Source organism: Triturus cristatus, chromosome 8, assembly GCF_964204655.1.
Source record: "Triturus cristatus chromosome 8, aTriCri1.1, whole genome shotgun sequence".
Lineage (NCBI taxonomy): Eukaryota > Metazoa > Chordata > Amphibia > Caudata > Salamandridae > Triturus > Triturus cristatus.
This window is the reverse complement of record NC_140591.1, coordinates 1,127,847,487-1,127,868,591: the sequence shown is the minus strand read 5'-3', so window position 1 is coordinate 1,127,868,591 and position 21,105 is coordinate 1,127,847,487. Positions and strand designations below refer to the sequence as shown.

Below are 21,105 nucleotides of genomic sequence, written 5' to 3'. Positions count from 1 at the left end.
ATAGTGACTGTGATGAGAGAAACCGCGTTAAGAATCAGCAGCCTCGTAGAGCAGCTAAGCATGTGTTCAAAAGGTGTGCACATTAAGCATACGAGGACAAGTTAAGGTTCAACTGCAGCATAATCACAGAAGTAAAAATATAAGCAAGCCCTTTAAAAATAAAAATCTCATCACAACTGTCGATTTGAACAAAGATGGCAAACACAATGGTAAAAAGGGTCAACAAATAACAATAACCTTTAATAGTGTCTACAGCAAAGTTTTGCCAGGCAAAGACGGCAAACAGCCGAAATCATATCCACAACGTAGGCAGATCCAAACTACTCAGCTAGTTCCACTCAATATCTAAGCAGGGAAGTGTAGGTTTTGGAAGCTCAGGGAGGACCTGGCCCGCAGTTCCGGCTAGACTGTTATGACTGGAGCAGGGTCAAGATGGATTTGCATATGGCTGGGCCCAAACTGAGGTGATATGGTGTGCAAAAGAAAGACGGATTGGAAGCTACCCGAGCGATTACCAGTGGTTAGACTTATTGAAAGTATGGCCCCTTCTCCCCACCCCATAACATTTTGCTTGATTGAGCTCCCTGGCCCCTTCACCATGGCAATTTGCAAGCCCTTGCAAGGCTAAGTCACCCACATGCAAGTGAGGGTCACCTGCTTTCCATTACTAAGTCCACTGACCTCGCCCTCTCCATCCTCTTAACAGACAACAGGCTAGGATATCAGGAATATCCAAAAATCAACATTCACACACAATCCACGCCTATCGCTTGTGCCCCTCTCAAAATTAAAATATGTCCCAATCGCAAGTTGACCCTCCCGCAACTAACTTCTAAAATGTGAGTTCACCCTATTAAACAAAACCTTTACTTACCTTTTAGGCCCTCTTACTGCTTACCTGCTCAGATCACTGCTCCTCACTTAAACTCCCACCACTCCCCAATGATACCCAACTCACAATCTTAATCTTGCCTTAGTGAAACTCTGCCACCAGCACTGCACAAAAAATGAAAGCTCGCTTGGTGTTTTTGGTCCTCTGACACTGACCACTGGAAACTCTTAGCCGTTCCACACACATCGTTACCACCAAAAAAAACCCAGAAATCTCTCACCTAGTTACTTTGTGGGGTTTGACCGCTAGGCCAGCACTCCATATCCACAATGCTACAAGCTACAGCCATCACCATTCATCTAACAATCCTAACTAACACTTCTGAACAACTGTATGAAACTCCCCACATATACACATCTACAAATCCGCTCAGTCTATCCAACTCTGAACACTATCAAACAGATTCTAGACACTATCCATAGCCCCCACTTATCACCCCATAGACCCAAGCGCCATACTGAGTCTAGACACAATTTCAAAGATATTGAGGGCTGCTCCCTCTACACACTTTTGACAAAGGCCACTAGAAACACATCACCCACTAATATAGTATCATCCAAGCTCTCGATCAGCACACCCAGAAACCTAGACACCACCTCACAGCAACCCGAAGCGAAAGTGAAGTTCTAAATTCTTTTACGCCTGCTCAATAAACCAATCTGCTTGACATTACTGTGACACCGAACCAGACATGCCATCAAATACCACTACTCTCCCAATATACAGTAAACAAACACTCACGAGCCACAACCTCAAGCCACAGACGCATCCAAACAGTATGACCCCACTTTGCCTTGCCACCACACTGTACAATGAGCAACATCTGCATCCACCCAGAGTTTCAAGTGCATTATAATTAACGCCTGACCCCTTGTCAAAACACCACGCCTCCTAAACTTCCCTGTGTCTAATAAAATCGTCTCTCTGTTGATTGTGCACCTATAGTCCACAAAATGAACGCACTCCACAAGAACAAGTGGGGTTCCAATCATATACAAGAAGCAATTATCTTATGAAATATACACCTAAGAACCAATTCTCCATTGCCACCCATCATTTACTGCCTTGTAACCCTAGCTTCATACACATATTTGTCAACTTCGCAGCCAGCGTAACAATAGAGCACACACACTTCACTATCCTTATCTTGAATGACAAACCTAACAGTTCCAACACCCATACATTACTTGACCACACGGAAATACTAAATAAACCTCAAGCAAAAGTCAAATGGGCCCGAGCACTCAACAGGTTACTCTTTAGATTTTAGGACACATAATCAGCTGTCAAACCCCCCCCATGACCTTTGCATCTGGTCATCACCTAACCATCTTAATTTCTAGTCAGAAGACTTCCTTTATTCCCAAGCAAGAATTAAGCTCTAGTAATATGTTCCGAGTCACATTTTTCGAGGAAGCAATTACAATAAGGGCCCCAGTCCATCTCTACGAATCAGTTCAACCACCACCAGTAAATGTTAATGACCTCAACAAGCCCCTTGGCACACTAATTGCTAGGACCTTTCAAGTCCTATATTCACAGGCACACCTTCTTGCCTCTATGCAAAAGAAAAACATGCCACTTCTGACTTTGGCCAAAACCGTCAATCGCAACCAAAAAGAGAAAAGCCTTGCCTCCTACTTCCAAGCCGATGCAGATGAAATGCAAACTAGGATAGCCACATGCAGTCCAGAAAGCAATAAAAACATACTTTATAGATAGAATAATGATAGTCCATACTGGCAAAAATGGCTTCCAAAATTTGTGAGGTAATTTCAATAACTATGCAGCCACCAAGAATCACTTCCCCCACAAACTATAAAATACGCCATCTTAAATCACATTAAAACTAAAGACAGTATCACACAACTTCACATGAGCATCAAATTTGCTACGTAAATGCTCATCATCTGTCTTAACCTTAGTCCTACCGCAACCAATACTACTACTTCCCTAATCCATTTCATTCCATCTCAGACCTATATTTCCTAAACCCTTTAGCTCATAAAATACTTTCAGATTCAGAGAAGGATTCCTGCGCCACACTCCTCAACAAAATACTAACAATGTCTTCAGAATCAAACTTATCCCTGGATATGCCTCAACTCAAACCCTGAGACAAGGCTCTGGCCCTTACAGCTGGCCTTGTTATCTGTCAGAGCGATGAGTAACATATCACGTAAAACAGGTTTGCTTACTGAAAAAGTATATATGTATCACACATGCATGCGCAGGTCCAGACAATGCTGTGATTGGAGGTGCATTGTGAATCCTTAACAGTATGTACTACTTTCTGTATCTTGACATGCAATGTGAAGCCAATGAGGTTAATTAAGAAGCAGACCTCCTTTGCACTGCACTCCTGCAATAGTTTTCTATTGTTTTTAACCCTGGTTGGTTAAATATAAACATGATGCGTCTCTCAGCAAGATTTTATAGAAATTTGCTATGTGGTTTTTAAGGGACTTTGGAATTCGGAGATTCAAACCGAGAACTTTTCTGCTCTTCTCCAAATAAATTTATGAGCACTCATCAGTGAAAACAGACTGCAGAAGCAGTGCACAAAGGGTTAGACCACAGTAAAGCAGGTGTTCTACCTCATAGAGGCTGAAGCAACTTTGCAGGAATACGTTTTGCAGGGAGCCAGCTACAAAAATGGCAGTGCACTCAGACAATCTGATCTCATCCCACAGCCACACTCAAGGGTCAATGTGAAAGATTCTCACCTCTTATGCCTCTGTGTGGAAAACATTTTTAGAATGCATTACTGTGGTCCTAAAGTCAGTCTTAGCACTAAACGCTCAGAGCTATTGTGAACACTTGTAATGCATACGCATCCACTCTTCAAAGCCGTACTTTAGAGAATATCTGAAGGAAAAAAAAACTAAGGTACAGTCACAGCCCCTATATTCAGACAGGGTTTGTAGCCCCATATGCACCCCCAGTTTGAGGAGAATACATGCAAAAAATTGAAAGAACTAAAAATACATGCAAGTATTAATATTGAAAACGTCAGTCTCCGAGATACGCGTTTAACAGCAAAAATCCAAAAGATAAAGGCTTCAAAAACCTAAATCCTAGTTCTCCAGCCTGGGAATTTTTAGAGACTTTATGAACAAGCTTTATTTAAAAAATCTCTTTAAAAGAGTGAAAATGATTTTATATTTTTACCTTTATATATATGTAAAGTCAAAATATATTTCCCCTTTTACATAATTAATGTTATGGATCAATTATTTTTATTGTGTTTAGAGCAATTATAACAAATACCTGCCTACAACCACCTGACCGGCAGGCAATCAAGTGAAGAAAAAACATAACGTCTCGTCTCCCTCCCCCAGCCAGATCCCTCCCAGATGCGACCAAACACAGTGGCGCCGCACTAATATCAAAAGTTTGTGTGCATCGCCTATCTATCCGTTGGGCATGTGCTAGGCACAGTCACTGTCCGGATCCTACATCCCAGCCACACTGTCCTGTGGAGCGGTAAGCCACAATACTCTGAGGTACTTAGGACAAGAGTTTCCGTAATTCCTGACACAGGAATGCAAGACTCAGGCCCCAACATTTCTCAAATCCCTTCCCCTCCTGTGCTCCAATGTCAAAGGGATCTTTTCCATGCCAATTATTTCGCAGATCTTGTGTAGCCGCGGGGACCCTGTTCATGCCCGAAACCCCTGTGATCGGCTGCTGCTCTCAACAAGATTACGATTTGTTTTCCTCTTGTTGATTTGAAAGGGTAGGTTAGCTTGTCCTCCACTCCCAGAATTAAGCACACAGGGAATTGCAATATCTTGCAGTCAAACATTTCATCTAGGTCATTAGGTACATGTTCCCAATACCTACTAAGCTTAGGACAATGTCATAACAGGTGCAGGAGAGAACCAGATGCACCACACCCAGACCAGCAGGCTTTGCATCTCCTGGCTAGCAAGGCATGTACCCTCTCAGGTGAGTAATACCAATGTTTAGCAAGCTTGCTCAAGGTTTCCTTGACGGATATGCTGGACTCTATGACTGTAGCTCTTTGATACACTGCCTCCCATGCTTTATTATTCCAACCCAGTTCTTCTCCCATCTCTTCTGCCCCACTGTTTTCTCGTGTGAGAAGTTTGTAGATTTTGGATCGGGTGCTTTTGACTCCTATCTTACTGACAAGCCATTTCTCAAACGGATCAACGGTATGCCAGCCGATCGCTTCGCGGAGGAGTACGTCACCCAGTGCCTCACTTGCCTGTACCTGAATTCCCCCCCCCCCCCCCCCCGGCAATCCGTAATTCTTTTTGACTTGCTCATAGGATTTAAGACCCTCCTATTCATACAAATCTCTTATTAATTTACAGCCAGTTTTCTGACCTTCGCAAAAATCTTATTTTGTTAGGGCCTGAGCGAAGTCCGGGTTGCCAATCATTGGGGTCATGGGTCAAGACACCAATGCCAAGTTCACAACTCCCGTATCCCAAGCAACCAATCTCGCTTTTGTGAGACAGACTATGACTCAAGGCCCCAAGGCCTATGTTTCTCAGGTAACCAGATTGCCATCTATATGTGAGCGCCTGCAAATGACTGATCTATAATCATGATATTTTTCACTCTCCCCCAATGCCACTTTTCAAAATACCTGAGCAGCTAAAAAGTATTGTGATGTTAGGGAGTCCCAAGCTACCCTCCCCCATTGGCCGAAACATTTGCCAGTCTGCAAGACATGGTTTCACCGAACCCCAGATAAAGTTATTAAATAAGCAGTGTATGGTTCTGAGTGTGTGTCTATGGTGAAGAAGAGGAATTTTCTGGAGTAAAAATAGAAATCTTGGCAGCGCCGTCATTTTGGAGCCAATTCCTAAGGTCAGTTTTCAATTGGGTCAGAAGATCAGTGTAATTATCCATGGATGCTTTGGCTGCCCTGGGTATGACCATCAGTCCTAAATGCACGATGTGCCTCTTTGCCCATTGTAGAGAAAGTTTGGCCTGCATTCATGCCTGTATCTCCTCGTTTAGAGACAAGGGGAGTATCGGCAATTTTTGGACATGTATCTTAAAGCATGCAGCCTTGCCAAATTCTTTGAGTTTCATTATGGCCAGTGAAAGAAAGCCCTTGGGATTTATCAGTGCCACAAGGACGTCATCTGCATACATGCATATTTTGTGGTCCATGTGTCCTATCATCAACCCTTCCACCTCTGCCTTCTACTTTATGACAATGGCCAAAAGGCTACAGCGACTATGTATAGCGCAAAGGGCAAGGGAGACAGAGGACATTTCTGTGTGGTCACTCGACATATCCTAATGTGAGATGTTAATGCAACATTCACTTTAACTCTGGCAGTGGGCACCTGGTGGTTACTGCAGACCCAGGCCATGACTCGGCAATCAATGCCCATATGCTTGAGCATTAACTGAAGGAATTGCCAATGAACTCGGTCAAGCGCTTTTTCTGTATTCACCGTTAGCAGGCCCACCTCGCTGCCCATTCAACTACTTTGTCAATCACATGTAGAAGGTGTTTAGTATTATCCGAACAATTACGGTCCAGGATAAAGCCTGCCTGGCCCGGGTCTACTAAGGAGATCATGCATGGGCTGCCAGAATCCCAGTTAGCAGTTTTATGTCGATATTTAGCAAAGATATTGGGCGATATGAGAAGCACAATTGGGGACCCTTATCCAGCTTAGAATGTATGGTGATAGACGCCTGCCGCATAGGGTGAACTATGTCTCCTAAATACCCCACAGCATCAAACAGTTGGGTAAGATCGGAGCTATCTCGTGGTAATATGTTTTGTAGAACAGGGCCATACAGCTGTCTGGGCCTGGGGGCTTATGGGTTTCAGTCTATAAATGCCCATAACCACTATTTTTATAGGTTATCCTAGCGCTTCAGTTTGCGCCCCGTTAGTCTAGGAAGCGGGAACCTGTCCAAGAATCTCTGAATGATGTCCTCCTGCATAGTCTCCTTTTTATATAGGATGTTTTAGAAGTACTGAAAAACCTACTGTATCTCAACATCTGTGTGAACTAACATGCCAATAGTTACTCTGATGGAAGTGATGTGGCTCTTGGCCATCTGTGCCCTTAAATTACAAGCCAGGAGCTTCCCAGCTTCTTTGCCTCCCATAAAAACATCTATGTTTCAATCACCGAAGCCCTTACTCCTCTCTATTTATGCCAAGAGCTTGAAGTTCTTATATAATATGCTGCGGGCAGGGAGACAAATTTGTCTCCGATTGTGACCTTAATGGCATCCATTAGGGAGTAGTTAGAAATGGGGTTTCTGGGTGGCTATGGTATGCACCTAAGCTAGGCAGAATCCACCACTCTAGTCAGGGTAAGGGAGTTACACACACAAGAAAACCCCTGCTCACCCCCTTGGTAGCTTGGCAGAGCAGTCAGGCTTACCCCAGAGGTAATGTGTAAAGCGGTTGTACATAGTATGCAGCTACTGAAATGATACTGGTTATGATGCCATTGCAAGGCCTAAAATGACATAGATCATAACATCAGAGCATAGAATGTAGGCTTTAACATGCTTAAATCATAACTGCTGGGCATCCTTTACAGTTTCTGGCAATGTGAAGAAAAACAACATACATTACAATATCAGGGCATGAAAATACTGCAGGCAATGAATAAACCACTTGAATCATCACATGCCACCATAAACAGCATTGGTTACAGTGCCTTTGCGCTTCTATTAGACCGGTTATTGTAGCTAGCACATTCATGAAGGGCGTCTCCTAGTTGGAGTCCAGTAATCAATGCTCTCCAACATTTATGCTAACGGGCCACCTGTCCACCTACAACAGTGAATGCGGCATCTTAAGTGGAAATGCAGAACGGGAGCTCTGTGGAGGATTCCTTCCCGCCCAGCTAGCTGAGGCCAAGAAAACAAATGCTCCCAAATGCATGGGATGCACGGGGCTGAGGCATGGGTGAATGAGAGAACACCCTCGCCCTGCAACCAAACGGGGAGAAGGGCACAAACACGGTGACTGCCTGCAATGACACGCAGCAATAGGTGCCTCAACGTAGCTCCTTAGAATTGCCCCACGGAGGTAGCAGTGCATTCGAGACATTATGGCGTCTCTCGGACGAAAGTTTTCACCACCGAGACCAAGTGGAGCCGCTAAAACAACGGGGCTGCCAGAGGAGCATGGGATGGCTTCCGTAAAAGCATAACACATCCGAGACAAAGGTAGCTCCTCAGTTTGCCCCAAGTGGAATAACTATGGGATGAGGGGTGAACAGGACATGCCCGTCCCAGGGACTCTACATGGGGGAAGAGCCCTAACCCCCAGGCGCCGGTGTGGAAAAGTGCAGACTCATGGGACGACGAAGTCAACTGTGAGCACTGCACTCTTTCCTCTCGTCAGGCCCTTCTCCTCGGGAGATCACAAAGTGCCCAGCACACACTGACTCTTCCTGATCAAAAGTGGCACTCCACACACGAGAGGGTAACACCGTCCTCCCGACACAGTTGTAGCCAGGAGTGCTCACATGGGGACACGGGGCTGTGATTGGGCACAGCGCTCTCTCTTCTCAGGCGATTATAAAGTGCTCACCACGCTCTAGGTTTTCATTCACACAGGGCAGGCCACCAAGCCCTGGGAGATCACTGGGGGGCACCCAAAGCAGTGTAGGCAGCAGACCAGTACACAAGAGCCTTGTAGGCAAAGATGCAGTACTTCCAGAAAGTCAGTACAACAAAGCAAAGTCCAAGTGGTGGTTTTCCAGGCAGTATAGCAATCCTCTGGTGCAGCATGTAGAGCCAGCAGCGTCTGGTAACAAGTCCCACACAGGGTCTACCATCATGGGGTCAGAGCCCCCTGTACTCATACTTATGTCTTTGATGTGGAGATAACTTCAATACAAACTTCAGAGTTGTACAACACCCTCATTCAATCCCCAGCACTTGCTCCAGACACACTACAAAGGCCGACACAGCCCTAATCAGCTACAGGTGACAACTCCTCCCAACACTCTATTTCAGGAAGACCCATCAGGATATGTGGGGCCCACCTCAGCTCCCTTTGTGACGGTCTAGTGTGAATGCACCAAACAGGCCCCGTCAGTCTCAACCAGACGTTGATGGTTGATTGGAGTCAGGCTGCAAAGCACAAACATTCATAAGTACACAGAAATGCCCACTTCTAAAAGTGGCATTTCTAAAATAGTCATAAAAAATCTGCTTTCACCAATAGGCAGCATTTATCATCACTATTCCAAACATACCAAACATGGCAACGCTACTCCTTCCAGATCAGAAATTACCCCTGAAAGACATATTAGGGAATTCCCAATGCAAACCTATGAGAGGAGTAGCCTCCTTGCAATGAGAAACCAAATAGGCTGTTTGTCACTACCAGGACTTGCTACACAACAAAGACACATGTCCGACCTTTTACCTACACAGCTCCCAGCCCATAGGCCTACCTAGGGCCTACCTTAGGGGTGACCTATATGTAGAAAAAGGGGAGTTTCAGACTTGTCAAGCACTTTAAATGCCAAGTCACTGTGACAGTAAACTGAGCACACAGGCCCTGCAGAGCATAAGACCGGTTTGAAAGGCTACCTCTGTGGGTGGTGCAAGTAGCGCTGCAGGCCACTAATATAATTTAATTAACAGGCCTTAGTTATATAGGATAACACTGTACAAGGGGCTTACAGGTAAATTAAATATGCCAAACAGGTGTGGACCAATCTTACTAAGTTTACAGGAGAGAGCACATGCACTTTAGCACTGATCAGCAGTGGTAAAGTGTCCAGAGTCCTAACACCAACAAAAATAAGTCCGAAAAAATACAGGAGGAAGGCAAAACGTTTTATGATAACCCTGCAAAAGTGCCAGGCCCAACAGGTGTGTAGGCTAATCCCCCTCTTTTGATTGTCCTGTAGGTATTGCGTGAACAAGAGGCTGTCCCGCAAGTGGTAGTTATTAAGTGTAAGGTTAACTCTTGGGGCGAGAAGCACCACCCTTACCGGAGCGTGGTCAGCCATCGCTATTGTGCCTGTTTCGGCCTCATTCACTAGGCCCACAGTTGAAGATATGAAATGGTCTAATTTAGCATATATTTTATGCACAGCTGAGAAGAAAGTATAATCTCTTCCCCTGGGTGCCTGAAGCGCCAGATATCCTTCCACTCAATCTTCTTCAGCCAAATGTTTCCGTCCTCCGATAGGGCTCCTCTTTGTCCAATATGATGACCAGACCTATCCTGGTCATTAGTCATCACCAAATTGAAATCCTCACCTAGTATCACCTTTTTATCTGGTGAGTGCATTTTATTGGCATTTGTGATAATACAATTATCTTTCGGCATACTTGGCAACATTGAGTAATGCACGTACATAGTATATTAATCTACTAGTCAGGATAACACAGTAATATTACGTAGCATCTATTGTAGGAAAACCGTGAAATTCGGTAACCAGTCTGACCTCAGGGCTGCTTTTTCTCAACTGCTGCATAACAACCCACAACAAGCAGCTCCCTCCCATATTCCCACCCTCCATCATGGTCATACCCTGGAGCGTTCTATACCCAGTAGGGGGTGCTCGTTCTCAACCCCTTCCCAGGCGGCACATTACTCCAGGCCAAGTGCACACTGTGGCCTCCCACGAAGTCCCATCACCTCTAATTTGTCATAGTCTGCATGTTACCAGGGTGCCAGCTGCCCTCAGGATCAGAAATAATTAGGGGGTCCCCGACAGTCTCCCAGGTGAGAAGGGGGGGGATCAGGATTCTACAGGTGGTCCACCCCTGCCTCCCAAGCCAGGACCATATCCAGTGATCCCTGTCCCCGCTGAGCAGCACCATACTCATAGCTCACCCAGCTCCCTTTTCCAAACATCCACCGAGGGTCCCCTCGGGGTCTTCCAGTTGCGCATATTCTTTCTTTTTGCGGGAATGAAAGCTAACTTGTTGCTTTATTCTTAGCAGTGTGTGGATACCAACTCAAGAGACAATGCCCAGACGTGCACAGGACCTCCCTCCCAGTCACCACCATCAATACTCCAGTAATTTCCTCCCGATAATGTCCGAGCTCCGAGCATGCCCAAAACGTGGTAAACTCAGCTTCTACCTCGCCACACCTCAGGAAATTCGCTCCCTCCAATGCAAAACGTCTGGCAATCCTTCCAGGCGTAAGATATGCTCTATGGAGCACATAAAAATTAATACGCTTAAATCTGGTGTTTCCGGAAACCTTAGGCATGCACTGCAGGATCACCCCCCAGTACCCTCCGGGAGGGGAAAACCCAGGTCCTCCTCCCATAGTACTTTAAGGGCCTCCAGGGGCAGAAACCCATCTACTTGGATCGTTCCAGAAAGACTAGTGACTGCCTAGAAGGACCCAGACGACTTAACAAAATATTGCTTGGTTCAAATGTAATCTATATGTGGTTTTGATCATTATCATTAGGTATATGTATTCATTAATTCTATTTTTGTAAATCTGTACACATTAATGTTTTTCTATTTTTGATATGACAAATAATTTTTATATATTCAATCAATAATAAAAAATTAATATAAATAGAATTATGTTATGATCACTTTTTTTCTTAAAAACACTGATCAATAGGTTTTGACAAATTGCATGTCTGCACGAAACTTGCCCTTCCATGCATAGCATATAACTATGATCGTTGGTTCTTTTTTCAAAAATTAGCATTGAGGCCTCTAACAATTAAACTCAGAACTTTTATCGCATCCATACCACTAGGGGAGGTACTATAAACCAAGTATTGCATTCTCCATTGCACCTAGTCACACCTCATGACCACAAACCACTCACTTTAAGAGGCGAGCACATATAAAGGGACTCTGGCTCTGCGTCTGGTCCCCAACTTCAACCTCAACAAATATCCCAAACTTAGGGAACAATGTCTAAAAATCAACTATTTCAACCCCTAGTGAATGACATATCAGGGCAGAGGGCCACCATGCAGACCTTCTCTGTCCTGTGAGTGTCCAAACTGTCACACCCCTTCTCTGAGCCTGGTCTGCTGTACCTTCTCTGTTTCCCATTTTGTTCCTGCACTCAAATGTCAGGGCAGCTGATCGCATACTATCAGTTCCTCAGTGTACAGGCATGTCTGTTGCTTCCCCGAGACGGTCCAGCACTGTCTTTCTCTCCGCCGCCACCATGTTCACGACGTTTCTTGGCATACTGCACCTTTCTCCACATTCCAGCTCATTGTGGGCATGGCACAGTGTACGATGGCTTCTCTGAGGAGAGCATTGATGAGCGCCCTTGTTTGTCAGGATCTCCACCAGCTACTTGGTAGTGAGAGCCCTCCCGCGTGAAGACAAGTCTGATGAGATGATCCCATCTATATTTTCTACAAAGAAAATCAATAACAGGGCAAAACTCTTTGCATTTCTGCAAAAGTATTATGAACAGATCTTGAAAGAGGGCCAGTTTCTGACCCTCAAAGACGATTTGATCTATGTTTTGGGGAAATGCTTTCCCTCTGGTGATAATAATGGAGACAGGTCAGCAAGTCTGGTGCCTGCTGTGACTGTAATTCTCGGGTTCACCAGATGGATGTAGTCCAGTACAATGTCTCTTTCTTCTACAGTTGGCAATACAAATCTAAACAGTCTTTTGAATTAACCTTCTATGTTGTCGCCCTCAGCTGTCTGGGAGATTCCTTTAATGCTTATGTGTGTCACCTTGAGGGATTCTCTGTGTCTTCGAAGAACACAGGCAAGTCCTCCATTCTGACTTTCAGCTATATAAGTTTGTGGCGCAGCATTTCTATTTCTTCTTCCCATGCATTATTTGTACCTCCAACATCATCTCTCTGCTCAAGCATGATGTGAAGGAAATTGGAGGCATTTGTATGTCAGAATGCACCTCTTCTTTCAGCGTTCTAATGACCTCACTCAATCTACGAAAGAGTGTCTCCATGAAAATGCTAGTGATTGTACCTCCTCCTGGTTCTCTAGCAACTCACTGCTTTCCTGTGAAGTTATTGTGTTGTAGGGCTTTCAGATTATGTTTAAATAGTGGTTAAAGGATCAGATTGACTCCCGGCCACCAGAGCCAGAAGAGTGCGTGCCGCTCAAGTTAGAGTCACTTCCATTTGAGCTGGTTTGAGCTCTATCGCTAGCCCTTTTAAGTTTATTTTCTGTGGGGGCACCTGTGTACTTGGGCCCGATAAAGGCTGTCGCCCAGGTTCCAGGATGCCGGAAAAGGCTCCAGCTTCCTGCATGCGAGGGTTTCTGGTGGCCCCAAGTAGGGCGCCTGCTATCAGAGCACAATCACAGGTACGTAACGGACGTATTGGGATCCGTCTTTGAATATCAGTGTGTGGCGTGCTCCGCGCCGTCTGCCAGACCTCCTGGGCCCTCGACCACTTCCTTCACTCCCATCCTCGCTGATCCACTGCTGCTACCGAGATCACTGCCAAGGTGCCAGGGCTCCTTTAGGCTCTCTCCGTCCACCTGTGACAGCTCAATGGAGAATACAGGGCCCAGATTTCACCTGCTTCTTACCACTGGGAGCAGTCCGTTCTCCTCTCCATGGGAGCTGTTCCCACCAAGAACCTCAGATTTCTCCTCTGAGCCAGTGTACCCACACTGCAGAAGCAGTTCACCATCCTACTGCTGTTTTCCTCAGTATGCTAGGCCCATCTACTTTGGCTTAGCAAAGGCAGCAGGGAACAGACTTCTTACCACCGGGAGCAGCCTTTCATTATCTCGGAGATTGCTGCCATTTTATTTCCCTGGGCCGTATAGACGGTGACTGCCATATCTCTCGTCTTCTCCTGCTGTCCCAATTTACCTTTGGTGCATGCCGCCTGGTCACACACTACTGTTGTTACGGCCAGCCCAGGCAGAGCAGCACACTGAGAATTTTATCTCGCCGCCATCTTGGCTGAAAATGGAGGTCCATGATTCAAATTTAAATTGCTGCATCCGTTTTTTAGCCAACTCTAACCAGAAATTGGGCAGATAGGCATCAGCAAAAGGAACACAAACATAATCTTGCTTTAAAGACTCCAAGCTGACTCTGCTATTGCACATCACTTCTCTACAGATCTGAGGTAGTTCTTTTTGGAGCTTGTAAGAGACCATTAGTTCACATCTTTAAACTGCCCAAAAGACCGTCTCCTGCCTATCTTCTCTGGGAAACAGGCAGGTTGTTCACGAATTCAGTAAGCATTCCCATGATGGAGAGCTAGGATTAAAAGCAACTTATCCTTTTTCTTCACAGAACCTTTCCGGATATTAATAAATACTGAAGAGAATTGCAACCTCACAACCTACTTTAATAAGAAGTCCAATTCTGTAAGTATGATGTAGAGAGATTTATTACAGGTACTCTTAATTAAAAGATTCTCAGTGGTGCCTGACCAATTTGTATGTCGGTTTTGGAGACCGAATAAATGCAGTACCACCTCTCTCCAATAGAGACATAAATCAGAATGCCTACAGTTGATGCCTTTCCTATGGTTGTATGAAACAGATATGTCCTTTTTCTGATGGCAAATAATGATAGAAGCAATCCACCACGATATGGACTGCTTGAGTATTGGCAATTCAGTAATGTGTAGGCCTGTAATTGGCAAAAGGGTGGTTACAAATTATGATTTCTTTGTTTTTGTTAGGACACCATCAGAAATGAACATCCAGGGTGTAAGTGGCTATTTTTGCTGCAGTATATGGATTTGGGGAAAATAAGTCATCAATGATATAGCCCAATTAATGGTAAAACCTGAAATTACTTATGAAAGAATCGTTTTCAAAATATAACCTTACTCCCACAAAATGTTATATATAGCTCGCTAAATCTACATGCATAGGTGGTTGCTGCTAATAAAGCGGTTTTCCATGAAATGTGCAACACATCAGCTTTGAGCACTGGTTCAAATGAAGGGCCTAATGATTTAGATAGTACTAATTTAAGTTACCATGGACGGGAAGGCTTTCAGGAGTGAAAACTTTAAAACCATCCAGCAAGCCCCTCCAGATAAACCTCAGACAAGGCACACAGCAAACCAAGATCAGCTAAATACAAGATACAAGGTAAAAGTGTCTCTTCTAGTAACATCACCAAATCAATGTTCTTTTCGACGCACACCATACGCAGAACCTTGCCATTTAAATGTATACGATCACCTGGTGGACAGTCTTCGCTCATTCATCACCATTCACCACTGCTGGAATTTAGAAACCAGGCCAAGTACAAACATAAGAAGATGTGGTGGTGTATTTTCCACCAACTCATGGTCAGAAAGTCAGCTTTGCAAGATAATCTCCTATGTATCTATTACGACAGAAGGAGATGGTTGAACTAACACTGGTACGTTCACTGTGGGCTATCAGGATCATTCTAGTCTTAGCTTGTCTAAACTTCACTGTCACCTTGAAATGGAATCCAGCGTTTTTGTGGAAAACTTTAAGATATAGCCACGCCCAATCAAAGAATTAGAGTGTCTCTTCTTATCTGAAGACGGTACAACCAAGTCTAAGGGGTAATCATCAGAAAATTTGGTCTTTTTTCTGGTGTCCATTACTTTTGCAGAGCCTGGCTGAAGTTTTTTTAGTCGCCGTTGGAGTAATAAAAATCTACATGGTAGGTACCAATAACTCTGGGACTAGTAGAACCAAAGACGAGAATACAAAGACCACAGAGAGTGCCCTTACGTAAAACAAACACTGTTTAAAAACATATTACAAAAACACCGATTGCCACTTGAAAAACCACTCATAGTTTGGAGCATTCAGGATAGTGCAAAATATATACATAAGTGAATATTTTACACTGACCTAGTCTTGTCCGCGCCTGCAAAATAATACATGTTGCACAAGATTCACTAGAGAATCTTTTTGGAGGGGTGTTTCTGTTTTGGACTGTATCGTTTTGTACTAAAAAACAGAGTAGAGGTACCAGTGAGTAAATTTTTTTCATCTGAACCAAATCAATTTCTAATTAACTTAGTCTGACAGTTCTTCTGCAGCAAGTTAAATACCTCTGAAGCATCAAATTAAGTACTGCAATGTCAAACCACTTTTAATCAAAAGCATATACCAATGATTTAAAAATCTCCAGTGTTGTAATCCTGCAGATTTATAGACTGCCCTGGCAAGTGAACACAATAGCTAGGAATGAGTAGGACAGGGAGCCAAAAAATAGATATATGAATTGACCGAACAGATGTTTTTGACATTTTAGGTAATCATTAACTAGCTTTTGTTTGCAGACCTGCTTTTAAACAGTCTCAATTTCTGTTTCATTGGCGTACCTCTTGGTTATCTGAGATGGATCCTGCATAGTTGGATCGAGTTCAAAAACCTCATTATCTAGCAGCCTCCGAAGAGTGACGTCTGCCAGCTGCTCCATGACCTGGTAGACCTCATCGATATTGAGGAACATGGAAAAGTCCCGCTCCTTACCACGGGCAGTAATGCGGATTATGTCAGTCATCAAAACATTTGTGGTTCTCTCCAAATTCTGGACATCCACCCATGGAATCACAAGCTTCACTGCAATTAAATAGAAAGAAATACATTCATAAATCAACCTTTCTTTTTGCAAAGAATTCAGCAACATGCATATAAGGCACTATATTTCCTAATCAGAACTTTAAAAGGAAAGAAATTAACAATACAGAAAAGAGAAAATGAATACATCTTTGTCACTTTTACCTCATAGTCAAGGAACAAACTGTCTTGGAGCCCACCTTGTTTAGGGGCTTTGTGATGAAAGCTGATCCTTTCAAAGCTAATATTTCACTCACTCATCATGATAGGGCTGGATTTCCCGCTGGCATGACTGACCCAATGGCGTGTGGTCTGTTAGGGGATAATAAACTGCATGCTATTGGCCACAAATTGAAAACCTAATTTAAGTTATATCTAATCTCTACTTGACACGCCCTTCTAAACATCATCAAGTAACTTAAATCTGCAAAGGAAGAGGAACCAGTCTTAGGCCTTGATTGAGAGTTTGTTGGAGTAGTAGATGATATTTATCCCACCTGGTGAGATAAATAGCACCTATTCCAAGTTTTGGGGAATAACATGGGATTTGGCCCACAAAGCACCAAAACCTGTAGGTTACGGTTAATACTGTACCATTTTCCCCAGTGAAATTGCATCAGGCTTGGCCTGTTGAAATTTAACGGCGAGTGAGGTATTTAATGTCCAGGTTCCCAAACCCTAACTCCTTTGTCATGCATCCTGAGAGCATACAGTAAAGGACAGAAGATGGACTCACGAAGAAGACCAAGTCATTCAGAGAATGAAGAACTGACTCCTGTGATGACACAAGCTGAGGGACAACTGACCCTGAGATCAGCAGAGCATCAGCTCATGAGTGGGAAAATAGAGAACTGTGTAACATAGGAAATCCCAAAGAGTCCAGCAACAGCATCTTCCGGGAAATCACACTTTCCAGCTTTGCATGTCAGAGACCCCAGAGAGTTGAGGCTTCCATACGTTGTGATGCTGTCCCCTTTTCCATGGAACATCCAAATCATAGTTGCTTTGTATTTTGGAAGGACATCAAACAAATGCCATAATTCTCCTTAACCTCTTGGGTGCTGAAAACATCCACCCTCGGCACTGGCGCTCAGGTGCAGAGGACGGCTCGAGAACATACTAGCACCAACCCAAGGGGGAAGCGCTGGTGCTCCACCTGTGGGCAACCCCACCACATGCCCCCCGGGGGTGGCAGCAGAAGCGCTTAAGCTACCACCCATGTCCACTTCCCCAGCACAATGGCGTTCGTGCTCTCACGGGGCGTTCACGTCTTCATAAACAGCTGGGAAGGTGCTGGAAGCACGGCCCGGCAAGGGGGCTTGAGTTGGTAACCCCTGTGTTGAAGGAGGGACTGACATGGAAGGCACACACAGGGGGGTGGGGGGATATTGGGTAAATAGTTTTTACTTTCCCCCAATATATCTCTTCAGTGTATTGCCCACACATGTCCTTAGTTTTTCCTTCCACCTAGAGGAAGATCGCACTTTTCTTTTAGACCAATATGCCGACAGTGGACGGTGGAAACCCACTAGACACCAGAGAATATGTTTCTCTGTGTGTGTGTGAAATGGCGTTTGTCTCTGGGTGTGTGCTAACTGGCAGTGTGTTTGAACGGGTATTTGGCTGACAGTCTGCGTGGAATGGCGGTGTTTGTGGTTAGCACTTGGATGGTAGTGTGTGTGAACTGGCATTTGGGTGGCTGCTGGGGTTAAGGTCACTCCGCTCTAGGGTGCCAAGTTTTTGCTTCAGATTTGTGCCCCAATCATGAGGACAGACTGGATATTTGTGATGCCGATCTGCCACCAGCGGCAGTCTTTATTGTGTTTTGTAATATTAACTTTTTTATTTCTTGTCATCATTTGCATTTGTGAAATTTATGTTTTATTTCTCCTTTTTAGCTTTGTAGTGCAAAGCTTTTGATTTCCAGGGTGGTGACTCTTGCTTGCAGTTTCGTCATTGATAGATCTGCTGTTTGCGTAGTTGCATGTGTTTCATAAGGAAAGGGTTTTGCGAATGCTCACTTCAGATGAGCATCATTGCCTTGCTTTAATCCGTTTTTTTTATTGTTGTATTCACCATAGCATATTTAGCTTATGTTTTATTGTGTTTGAAATTCACGTTTGGATCTGTATTGTGTGGTCTGCTGTTTATATTTTGTTGTTTTTCCATTCTAGTGGGATATCTTTGGTTCTTGCTATGTCTGTGTAGAGTAGGTGCAGTTTATCCTTAGCCTAGATGTCTGTATCAAATGAGAAGTATTGTTTTGGAGCATAAAGTTAATTTTGTGGTTTGTATTGATCGTTTTTTCCAGATTATATGTCAATAGTTATATTTATTTTTGAGACAGCCACAGATTGTTGAGTTCTAATGGAATACCGTGTTTTTCCTGATGTCTTGTTTGTTGTGTTAGTTTCATTAGTAAGTATTATGGTTGCCACAGACTGACCACTCAGCGTGTTTTTTTTTTTTGTTTGTTTTTTTTTTTTAACATGGGTCCGAGACTGACTCTGCATCTGAGGCAGAGGACCAAGTTGAAGATTCTGGCAGTGAATTTTCTGTCCGACAGGAATCATCTGATGATGAATTCACTAATAATGCTGATGAAGTGTCACTTTTAGAGGAAGACACTGGTATTACGGTAGTGCTTCCCATTGGACGTGCTGAACCCCGGGTTGCCCCCTAACATAGTGCAGCCTGTTTTGCCTACCTTTAGTCATGCTGCAGGATGTAGAGTCAATACAGAGAACTTTTTGTCTATCAATTTTCCAACTGTTTACTGTTGATGCATCTTTGGATGATAATGTTGGGCAGACTAATCTGTATGCAGAAAACTTTTTGAGAGACAACAGTGCCACACTTAAGACCAACTCTAGAGTTGCCCGGTGAGCGCACACACATCTCCCTAAGATTAAGCAGTTATGGGATTTAACTTTGTAGACCGGATTACGGAGGAACCCATCCCTGTCTTTATATCAGTCTTCTAGTCGCCTGTATATTTGGCCTGCCCTTGACCATTTAGTAGATTGTTTTTCAGCGATCCATGCTCCAGGAAATGATATATGTGTGTGGATGGGTCTCTGGTCCTGTTCAAGGGACGTTGGGATTTCAGACCATATAGTCGCAGCAAGAGAGCATGCTATGATATTAAGCTGTATATCCTGTGTGAAAGTGTCACTGGATATGCGTATAATTTCAGTTTGTACATTAGAAGGTATCTTTGAGTGAAATAATTTTTGGGAACTTGCCAGAGGACTTTTTAATAAAGGTCACTATTTATATGTGTACAATTATTCATATAATTGGTCAAAGTGGCCACTGTGGCATGTGGTCACAATGCACTCGAACTGTAAAGGTTACCCTATGGAGCTTGTGTGTAAAACATGTTAAAGCATGTTAAATCTGCCCCCAGAGCAGTGCCTTGCATAGTAATTAACTTCTTGCTTTTCAATTTTCTGACAGAGGAGACGTCCACATGCTCACAACTATTCACAATGAAAGCACTTCACCGGTGACTGGTTGGGGACAGGTACCGTATTTGAATTTCAGACTACAAAAAGCACACTGGAGGTGTAGATAGAGTAGATCAAAGGTTGGAGCCTTATAATACTGCTTGAAAGTCATACATCTGGTACAAGGAGTTGCCTGTTCATTTGTTTCATTTGGCATCCTTCAAAGCTTATGTTGTTTTCAAAGATTGTTCTTCAGATTCCAAGATGAGCTTTGTACAATTACAGCAGTCTGTAATAGGCAGTTTTGTTGCAGCCGAGCAGGCAAGTGCTCCTAGAATGGAGTGGTGGAGGACGTGGCTTGATTGAAAGAATGCCGCTATCCTGAATACATTCCTCCAGCACCAAAAAAATACTTTTCTAATTGGAGATGTAGAGTCTGTGTCCGAAGAGGAATACGAAAGGAGAGTTGTAAGTGCCCTGAGTGTCCTTCTAATCCTGGCCTACATGTACCCCCATGTTTTAAATCATGTCAAACGTAACTCAAATATTGGAAGCAACCATGAGATTATAAGGGAACTGAATGTGGTCTGCATTGCTATATATTTTCTGTTTAGATACCCGAATGGCTGACGCTGCCGGACGACTCTGTGCTCCTCTCCAACTCTCCTCCCAATATTTCATGGGCCACAACACAAGCTCCCTACCCAATCCAGTTGCTTCTCTCATACTATACCTTGCTTGAGAGAAACACCTGAATTGGCCGGGCGGGCCTGACGTTCGCTCAGGCACAGGGTGGCTTTCCCCAACCAGTCTGTGCAACACAGCTGGGTTGAAGAAATAGAAGTGTGCATGTCTGCTTAGCCTAAGACAGCCGGACAAACTGACGTGCACTTATAAATGCCCACCATTCCTCCTCCCTGCCCAAGACTTCATAGCTCAGGCTAGCAGTGGGGCTATGATCCTCCGCTATTGAAGAGAAGCCGCGCCTGGTATAAAGTTATTATTCTTAACTTATCACACATAGGCGGAAGTCCTCACCACAGAGACAGATACCTTACTATGGTAAAGTATAAGAGAAAATAATAAAATTTAATAATTACGAATAACATATTAAAATAGCCATCTTCCAACTGCTCAGCACCAGAGACACCAGAGAGGCCATGTGAGGGTGTCAGTCAGCATTGTTGTTGGTGATTGACAACTACGCTTAGGTTGAGCTCACAGGCTTTAGTGCTTTGCAACCTGCAGAATCCAGCCGGCCAATCCTCAATAATG

General features: G+C 44.0%; 1 protein-coding gene across 2 annotated transcripts in view; it reads right to left on the bottom strand.

The window, feature by feature from the left end:
- Nucleotides 1–21,105, bottom strand: part of TBC1D8 (TBC1 domain family member 8) — a 415,888-nt gene that overhangs the window by 172,831 nt on the left and 221,952 nt on the right. For both annotated transcript variants that reach the window (XM_085622761.1, XM_085622760.1), the window contains exon 5: nt 16,144–16,384. In XM_085622761.1, coding sequence (XP_085478887.1) covers nt 16,144–16,384 — 241 coding nt within the window. The remainder of the gene's footprint in view (nt 1–16,143; nt 16,385–21,105) is intronic.